This window comes from Cyprinodon variegatus, unplaced genomic scaffold (genome assembly GCF_000732505.1).
Source record: "Cyprinodon variegatus isolate N-32 unplaced genomic scaffold, C_variegatus-1.0 Scaffold82, whole genome shotgun sequence".
NCBI classification, from domain to species: domain Eukaryota; kingdom Metazoa; phylum Chordata; class Actinopteri; order Cyprinodontiformes; family Cyprinodontidae; genus Cyprinodon; species Cyprinodon variegatus.
This window is the reverse complement of record NW_015150535.1, coordinates 1,214,132-1,223,969: the sequence shown is the minus strand read 5'-3', so window position 1 is coordinate 1,223,969 and position 9,838 is coordinate 1,214,132. Positions and strand designations below refer to the sequence as shown.

General features: G+C 34.2%; 1 protein-coding gene across 1 annotated transcript in view; it reads right to left on the bottom strand.

Annotated features, from left to right (window-relative positions):
* The window catches only part of col27a1 (collagen, type XXVII, alpha 1), a 108,954-nt gene that overhangs the window by 2,164 nt on the left and 96,952 nt on the right, over window positions 1-9,838 (bottom strand). Inside the window, exons 16-27 of the mRNA XM_015373179.1 lie at window positions 9,713-9,766; window positions 9,387-9,431; window positions 9,244-9,297; window positions 8,010-8,054; window positions 7,844-7,897; window positions 7,719-7,763; window positions 5,749-5,802; window positions 5,358-5,402; window positions 5,218-5,271; window positions 4,629-4,736; window positions 3,882-3,935; window positions 1,019-1,072 (exon numbers count right to left, since the gene is read on the bottom strand). Coding sequence (XP_015228665.1) covers window positions 1,019-1,072; window positions 3,882-3,935; window positions 4,629-4,736; window positions 5,218-5,271; window positions 5,358-5,402; window positions 5,749-5,802; window positions 7,719-7,763; window positions 7,844-7,897; window positions 8,010-8,054; window positions 9,244-9,297; window positions 9,387-9,431; window positions 9,713-9,766 — 666 coding nt within the window. The remainder of the gene's footprint in view (window positions 1-1,018; window positions 1,073-3,881; window positions 3,936-4,628; window positions 4,737-5,217; window positions 5,272-5,357; window positions 5,403-5,748; window positions 5,803-7,718; window positions 7,764-7,843; window positions 7,898-8,009; window positions 8,055-9,243; window positions 9,298-9,386; window positions 9,432-9,712; window positions 9,767-9,838) is intronic.

The following is a 9,838-nucleotide window of genomic DNA, read 5'->3' as shown; positions in this document are numbered from 1 at the left end:
GCTTCCCCTCCAGGAAGCTTTCTCAATTCAAAATGTCTTTTTGAAAGCTTGACAAATGTGATCGTAGATTAAAATAAGATTGTGTGCAAAATATTAAAAAGAATTTTGAGATGAACATAAACTTGTTTTTAAAAAAAACAATTTGTTTGAAATTCAGCTAGATTAATCACAATGGAGGGAGCCGCCAAACATTTTACTATTGATATTTTAATAAGACATTACTCAAGTAAAAGATTTGTTCAAGTAACTGTAACTAAGTAAATATTACTCACCCAATACTGCTTAACTGATTTTTTAGGTAGCCTGTCACAGTAAACACAGTTTTTACTATTTATTTAGTTGAATCTATGTAAAATCAGGCTCAATAGAATTTCAGCTACGGCAAACTTATTCTTAAAGAGCTGTAAACTGAAAATTAGGCATACAACTGAAGACCAACAGAAGGATAATACTGTTCTTTCATCTAGCCTTGTCTTTCTTTTTTATTCCCTTTAGGATTCTGTTTAACTGCTGAACATGGATTTTGCAGCTTTTTGTCTTTTTTCTCCAGTTTCGACATTTTGTTTCCTGGCACAGGTGGCAAATTATTCTGTAATCGTTTTGTTTCTTGGTCAAAAAAGGGATTAAAAATAACGAAAGACATAAAAATAACAAAACATTGACAGACCTTCAGAAAAATAAGGAAGATAACTTTAAAGGAAAAAAAAACTTGCTTGAAAAGAAATTGTAAAGAAAGAGTAAGTGATTGAGTTCTGAATCTGGCTTATAAAAACAAACTAACAACTGCAAAGACTTCCTTCAAATATTTGCACACTAAAGTACAAGTTTCTGCAGCTGATAGTCTGCAGACAGTCAAGGATTTGTTCAAATTAAGACTTACAAATGTGCCTGGCTGTCCAGGGTGGCCTCTCAGTCCAGTTAAACCCTGAAGAAAAACACAAAATAAAAAATGAAGAAAGTATAAATTATGTACAGTTTGATTAAAAGAAGGTGTTTCTGCAAATTTCACTGTATTAACCTTGTTTCCTCTAGGTCCAGGTCTGCCAGGACGTCCATTTTCTCCTCTGTTCCCCTTCAAGAAGGTCAGAGTATTAACCTGATTAGTTGTCAAATTAAAATAAGTGATTCATGTAAATGATGTTCATTTGTGGGATGTCCTTTCCCCCCAGGCAGGGTACAGAGATCACCACCTGCAAACCAATTATACTTCACATCAGGGAATAACATAATTGTGGACATAAATCAAAGAAGTCAAAAGTGTTAAACATGCATAAGTGGGATAATCTTCCTCACAAAGCCCTGTTTGGCATTAATCAATACCTCTGTACATCATCCTGGACAATCATTGCCCCCCCCCCGATCAAGATGTGTAAAGGGTCTTTAAATAAATATTTTCATAAATCTTTTAGCAAAGCATTAATAAAAATGTTTTCTTTTAATATAATTACAGCTTTAATTTTAGTTTTTTTCAGTATGAAAAAAACACTTTAACAAAACTATTCGGAACTATGATATTTGACCTTGCTGTCTTACCCAATTTAACAATTACATTTGAGGCATTTTTCAGTTTCTACTTTCCTTTTAAATTTAATCAGTCTTTAAACTTTCCATTCACTAATTTCATATTTTGAGTTTTTCTGTTCCTAAGCTTCTTGTTATTCAGATATGTGTTGACATCAATAATGACAAGAGGAGAAAATTGCTGTTGGTAAATAAAATGCCTATAATTACCTTTAAAGCTAAGGTAGGAACTAAAAGATCTTATGAGGGCCTGAATTTATCTTCTGCTCATACAAGGAAAGGATTCGTGTATCACCTAATTTGTATAATTATATAAATGTCTGACTAATAATAAAATTAGACGTATTTTTTTCCTTGATTGACAGGAACATTCGATTATCTCAGTGTGATTTTTCCAACAGCCTGATATGCTTTTATCATCAGCTGGAAACAAATATTTACACTGAAATAAATTAAGCTCAGGGTTTTTTTTTTTTAATATAATCATTGGTCGTTCAATGGGATATGAAACATATTCACAACAGATCATCCAAGTTGGTTTGATGGGAAAGAAGGTCTGGGACACCTACACTCAGACCACTGAGTGTTTTAAAAAAGGCCTTAAAACATTTCTTTTTAGCAAAACTTTTGGTCCCCCTTAGAGGTTTCTTTTTTCTCTTTTAAAACAGCTTTTATTATTTTATTTTATTTCTTTTATCTCTATGTATTTCTTTTTTTAATGCTTTTTTAAATGCTTTTTTTGTAGCACTTTGAGGCCTTTTTGGTGAAAAGTGCATTATAAATTAAATGAATTATTATTATTATTATATTTCCCATTATGGATTCATTCAAACACTGCACCAGGACATTTTAGATACAAATTCTTTGTAAATTGTGTGTATTAGGGATTTTTGCAGGATAATAATTAAACACATAATTAATTAGCAGTGATGGTTTATCACACATACAGTATAATCAGATACTTTTCTTGGGCATCTCTAAGCTAGGGATTCCAGAAGAGTGATGCACAAATCCCTGGTGGTGCGCAAGATAAATAAATATTATAGCATGACAAAAAAACCAAACACAAAAAAACTAACTGAAATGTTAGAACTGTAGATATATAGTCATATGTTTATATTACTGTTTTTATGTATTTTTTACTGTTTTCAAGGCTGCACTTTAAAAAAAAAATGTAATTGCCTGGAGAGTTTTTCTTAACAAAATCTCTTTTTGTTTAGGTTCATGTACACAAAATGACAAACATATATATATATATATATATATATATATATATATATATATATATATATATATATATATATATATATATGTACAGTATATTAAGAATTGATCCCTTTGAGATTCAATATAAAAGATCTTCTTGTACGCATGGTATTGTTTATGGACACAGCGCTGTCCATGGTGCTGACCCTGACCCAGCTACACTGATGCTCACATCATGCACACACTGCTGCTGCTGGAAAAAATGGAGGTAGATGGGTTTTCTTGACTTTGCTCACTCACAGAGCTGTAATGGTTTTCCCTGGATAATGTGATTCACATAGGTGCTGTTTATTTTAAAGTTCCATTTTTAGCCTGTAATCAGACAAGAACAGGTAAACCGCTGGCAATGGAGGAGTGCAGTGGTGGATGGTGAGGGGAGCTAAGCATGTGTTGCCATGGGTATATCTAGGTAGGTACTCAACGGCTTTGCCTACTGAATCTAACCGCTGTAATACAATCAGTAAACATATCTATTTCTCTGATTGATAACAGCTTTATCAAGGATGGCGCTCTCTGCCAAAGTTCTCTCTCTGTCTATCTCTGGTCATTGGACACAAAATCACATTACATTTCTGAGTGTTTCTTTTTTTCGCTGTTAAGACTCTGGATGATCACAAAGCAGAAATATAATCGAAGATACCCCTTTCTTTACTACTTGTAAAAAAGAGAAAAGCTCTGACTGAATGAAGAGTCAGCACACCTGCCCTGCTTTCAGGGGAATAGAATGTGGTGCAGGTTACAGACATAATCTTGGAGAGCGCTGATTTTACAGCAGGGGAACAAATAATTTGTGCACTTCTAGCACTGAATAAATCAGCACATAGAGTAGCAAACAATGTATTATTTTAGGTAACATTTTACTGCAGGGGTGCCAATAAATGTAGAAAAAAATAACAAAAAACTGTAAAAAAGAGAATAAAAGGAGGAAAAAAGATAAAACAGCAAATGTAAAAAAAGAGGATGAACAAAAAAGAAAATTAAGGTCAGATTAAAATAAAAAAAAAAACAGAAAAAGGGGGAAAAACGAGAGAGAGAAAAACAACAACAAGAGGGTGATGCCTGGTTTGTTTCTAGATACACAAATCATTACTGACCTTTATTCCTGGTCTGCCCTGTTTCCCCTGAAGGCCTGCTTCACCATCTACCCCCTGAATGAGAAAATATCAACTCAGTCAACTTCTCCTGGTTTTCTCCTTCCCTGTCAATCCTTTTTTAAACAAAATATGATTGAGCTCTTTACAATATTCTGGACCATAGATCAAAATAAGCAAAGAAGGCAAAGAAAGGATTCACAAATAATCAGTTACATAAATGTGCAACAATATTACCATTGGATTCAGACACTCATTCATATGCAGTGAAAGCAGAAAGCAATCATAGCCCTAATAATTTTACACTGTTCACATTATAATATAAGTTCTACTTTGCATTATATACTATTTGGTCAGATGCCTGTATTTGACATTAAGGTTGGCTAAGATCAGGTCCATCCTGTCTTACAAGCTTGCAGCACTGATGAGTCTCATGTGTTGATTGCAGGTTTATAAATTCAAATAAATCTAAATTCTATTGTTTTACAATAAAACTTAGACTGAAACAGCTTTACAAATGGGATAACTCTTATCACACTTTTTATTAGTATTATTCATATTTATCTCTTTTTTTAGCTCTCAGATTCTCAGTCATGTGTTGGTCTAGACAATGAGTGGATGATTCTAACACATCCATATACCAATCAAAAAACAAATTAAAATGCTATGTTTTAGCGCTGGGAGATATAGAGCCAAAAGTTTATCATTATATTTCATTGTACAAGGAAACAACAGTCCTTCATATTTTACCTCAGCACCTCTGGGGCCAGGTGGACCACTGACCCCTGGGAAGCCTGGTAAACCAATAGGGCCTCTTTCGCCTTGAGGGCCCCTAATGCCTGCAGCCCCTTGAACTCCCTGAATGACAAAAAATAAATATAAGTGCAACTATCTGGTGCGATATGAAAACAAAAATAAGATCCTAAATCAGGTGGTTATGTCCACCTTTAGAAGGCATAGCAGAGACTTAGGCTTTGAGTGCTATTCGTCATAACTAAACAACAGAATCTAACAACAAATATATATTATAATTGATAAATTTGATAAATCAAAGCCAAAACAATCAAGAAAATCACAGAACACAGATTAATAACAGGTAACTTAAAAATGAAACAAAAAGTAAATGCACCAATAAGCACATAATAATAATGAAAAGAATAACTATATAACATACAAAGAACAATCAATGCAAAAATAAATGTTATTAAAAAAAGAAGAAGAATTATACATTAATGAAAGAATAAATCTTTTTAAATGGGGCAAAATTCAACAATGAACAAAAAATATCTTCAAATATTCTCTGAAACCAGTTAATAAAACAAAAGTTCCTGGTTCCTACTTTGTCGCCTTTAGCTCCTAAATCCCCCTTGTCCCCATCAGGTCCACGGTTACCCTGCCAGCAGAAACAAATCTGGATATTTAATCTCATTCAATCTGATTTTGAAATCAATAAATCAGCTGATCTAAATTATGACCAACCGTGACTCCAGGGAAACCCAGATGACCCGGTCTCCCTGGCAAACCCTGTGAACATTGGGACACAAGTCTTAATATGTTAAAAAAATAAATAAATAAATAACACATAACTAGTGAAATAATATTGTGAAATAATAACAAGTGTTCTACATTTAATTTAGCAGTAAAGAAATCATTAAACTAAAAGTAGTTTCATTATTTTATGAAATCTGAAAATAAAGTACATGAACAAGCATAAAGTTATGATGCTTTGACAGTTTTTGACCAGCAGATGGCAGTGCAGGGTAGCAGGAGCTTCCCAAACATTATTTTTAACTTCAGAGAACATTGTAGGCATAAAATTATTGTGTATAAGTAAAACTGTTACAGAACCAGTGACAAATACTAAACTCACCATGGGGCCCTCAAATCCAGGATCCCCCCGAGGGCCCACTGGCCCCACAGGCCCCTATTGATTAGCAAAGGACAATAAGAAAAAAAATAAATAAAAAATTACATAAAAAGAAACTCAGGGTCATGCATTCAGATGTTAAAACCCAGAAACTGCAAAACTAGTAAGACTTTTAACTTGAGCGGATATTCTTCTATTATATATTTAATAATTTTGAAGTGGAAGGAATATATTTGTATTTATAAATTGATTTTAAAATGTTTGAAAAACTTATGTTCAAGGTAATTAACCCTCAAAGAAAAAAAAAAATCTCACTCACTGCGTTGAGAGCCCCTTGTGAATCTGGACTTTGACTAGACTATATTAAAACATGTCTGATCAAACTTTAATCTAAATCATTTCATCATAGCTCAGGCTGTACGTTGAGTGTTAGCTGTCTTGCTCTAAGGTGATCCATCAGCTGGGTCTAAAATATCCTCCAGCCTCTGACAGATTTTATTTCTTTCCAGTACTGTCTTGTATTTAGCTGCATCCATCTTTCCATTGACTCTGACCACCAGCTTCACTGTGCTTGTTGACATTCTAGAGAAGAAATAACCTTTATTATCCCACAGTGGAGACATCTATTTCTCCCAGCAGGAAAGTAAAAAAAATATGAATTAGGGGCTAGTTATTAAAAATACCATATTCTAAATACTGAAAAATGTGAATGAGTTTGGTTTTGTATATGCATAAAAAACATCAGTAATTTTAAATTTATGAAAACAAATGTATAAAAACAGCAGATACTTTGTATTAAACAGCACTAGTTATAAAGTCTAACAGCTTTTTGGAAGGAGAATCTGTGATTATGCACAGTTTTGCACCAATGATTTAGAAGTTTTTCTTTAAAGGAGCTCTCCAGTTCTGAAACAGCTAAATACCCAGGAAACATCCAGGAAACAGTCTGTCTTCTATTCCATGTCTGCTTTTTATGCAGTGCTTTTTTAAATGTATTTTCTTATGATATTTTGTAAAGTTTACAGATGATAATACTGCTACTAGTCTGATGAAGGATGGTAATGAGTCTGTTTACAGACAGGAAGTGGATCGTCTGGTTCTTTTGCCTTACAATACAACACTTTAATTGAAACTGCTTTATAAATGATTATTTTCTGCCTTCTATGTTCTTTGATGCAGCATGAACTGCAGGTATATTTCATTCAATTATTATGGGCCTACCTTGTTTTGCAATGCACTGGGCTAAGCGGCTATTGAGAGTAGTTGAAGAAGATAAATCTAACTGTTCTGCTCTCTTTTTCCTCCAAGCTCAGGTCCTCTACCAGAGGTCTGGGAGCTTGAGGTTTCTGTGCAGTATCTTTGTAGTTCCATCAATCTCCATAAAGGGGAGATTGGTTGATTAAAAAACTAACACTTTTACAGTCAACAGATTCTCCCAGCTGGTTTCTGGCGATCTGATCCACTGTCTGCATGCCAGCTTGCCATAGTATTCGGATTTTCATGTCTTGCTAGGTCTGCCATTGTGTCTTACTATTCCTGACTCGTTTCATGGATTGAACAGAGATCTGTGACATGTTTAAAGTCTAGAACATAACACTGCTTAAAAATGTTCCCTGACTTTCTCCCAGACATGTTTACAGTGTTTCTTGAGATTAAATTACACATAGATGTTCCATATTCTTCTGAAAGCTAAAAACTGCATATAATTTCATTTAGGTGTATAACAATAAAAGGGGTGAAATACAAACATGTGCACCACTTTTCAGATTTTTATGTCCATTTTTCTTATGTCTAAATTTTTCCATCCACATCAGCACTATGCTGTCTTTTTAAAAATAATGCATTGATGGGCTATGTTGTTACGATGAGAAAATGTGAAAAATTCTACTGGGAAAAACACATTGATCTTAAGAATATTACATAAATATAACACAAAGATGCATTGCTTATTTAAAATCAAAGGATAAACTTACGAGATCTCCTTTAGGACCAGCTGCACCAATCAGTCCTGGATAACCCTGTTATGATGCATATTCAGTAGCTTTAAACTCTGTTAGTAAGTTCATCAAGGCAACATCCCAAAATAATCTATACTCACTTGTGGTCCTCTATGTCCCGGAGGTCCAATCTGTCCCTCTAAACCTGGAGGTCCCTGGTTGAAATAATAAAAACTAAATACTTTTTTTATGTCTAACCCAGAATCCAGACACGTGTACAAGGCTAAATATCTGTAGCAAAATATAAAGACAAGCTAGGTTTTATACCCGAGGACCTTGGGGGCCAACACCACCAGCTGGTCCAATTTCTCCCTAAAAAGAAACAAGCAAGATTTTATGCACTAAAAAAGCAACCAGTCTAGTTAATGTGGACATTTAGGTCAAACTTCTACTTTTAACTTCAATGCCCATCAATTCAGTGTTTAATTCACATGGTAAACAGAAACTGGATCAAAGATTCTGCAAATACAGACTGCAGTTGGGGGTCGGAGCACGTGGGCTTGGCTAGTTAATTAAGGTCTGGACTTCTAAATCAATCATATAAAAGAAGATGAAAAATCTGGTGGAGAAACACTAAGATTAGTGTTTCCTCTACGTTTTTATCACATATCGATCAGCACCTACCAAAAATATACTACACAGCCTAAATGTTTTATAGATACAGTATAGATCGCTACCTAACTTGTAACTATAACTATAATATACATATATTATAGTTATAACTGAAAGTAAAGACACTTAAATTTACAGAAATACTCTAAATAATTGTAGTACAAGACAGGTACAATAATTATACCCTTTATTTTCTTTAGTTTAATCTAATATTGCTTTTCTCTAGGATTTGTCAATGAGGAAATGGAGCATGACTTTTCTAAAGGAAGTCACATCTTTAGATCAACAACAACCTGAGGGGAAGGTAAAGTTTCTCAAACTCAATGACAAGAATATGGGACCTAAGATGCAGCCTTGGGGATCTCCACAACTAGAGGGTGACATTTAGGAAATGATTAAAACATACAATAATTTCCAGACACATAAAGTCATAAAAACTAGACCATTTAATTAGGCATTTAATTACTCTTTTATCTGCAAATGTGATCATCCTTGTAAAAACTATCCACCCCTGCCAAAAAAGATTTATAATTCTTCTTATTTTAAGACAGATACCCATTTTTATAGCACATAATTTACGAATAACCAACAATTTGTGTGAAATGTTGTAGAAAAAGCCTGGTAGCAAGTTCTAGGTCATCTTCTCAATAAACCTCAAAACTTCAGGATCAATGACAGATTAGAGCCAAGAGGATATGTTTAAAATTGAGAATTAACAAGTTAACATCTGGAAAGTATGCGATGAACATGTCCTTCCAAAATCCCTTCTCTATATGGTGTGAGAAAGCTGATAAAGTCATGCAGAAAATGACTACAGAGAGTTATTGCTGCTGAATGTGGAAATTATGTTAAACCTTTGGGCAAATATGTCATAATCGTTATCTCGTACCCTTGAGCCATTAACTCCTTGAGCACCAACTCTTCCCGTCAATCCTGGAGCACCCTGCGACAGAGAATTTAAGTTAGGAATTTTTAACAGAAAAAAATGGCTTTGAGATGAAACAAATGTTTGACAGTGAATTTATTTCTTACTGGTGGCCCTGGGGGGCCCGTGGGGCCATCCAGTCCGTTCTCACCCTGGTGAAAAACATGAAATATCAGTTAATTGACTTTCTATAAATTTTACCAGATCGGTTCTTGCATTTGAAAGAAACAAATGGAATAACAATGAAATTGGATTTTCCCCCTTTAAGCCGTTTCTGTTTATGAATTTTTTGTAAATGTTTTATGTTTTATAAATATCCATCTAAGCTAACCTACATTTTTTTACTTGGCAAATTACCAAAAATCCTCAAATGTGTAGAAGCTTCCCTGACTCATCTCTCATTAAATTAGGTCAAATGTATTGGATTACTTACATCAGGCCCAGCTGGCCCTTCTGGTCCCTCTGCACCTCTGACACCTGGATGCCCCTACAGAGAACATTAAACATGTTAATATCCATCCGTCCGTCCATCCATCCATCCATCCATCCATCCATCCAT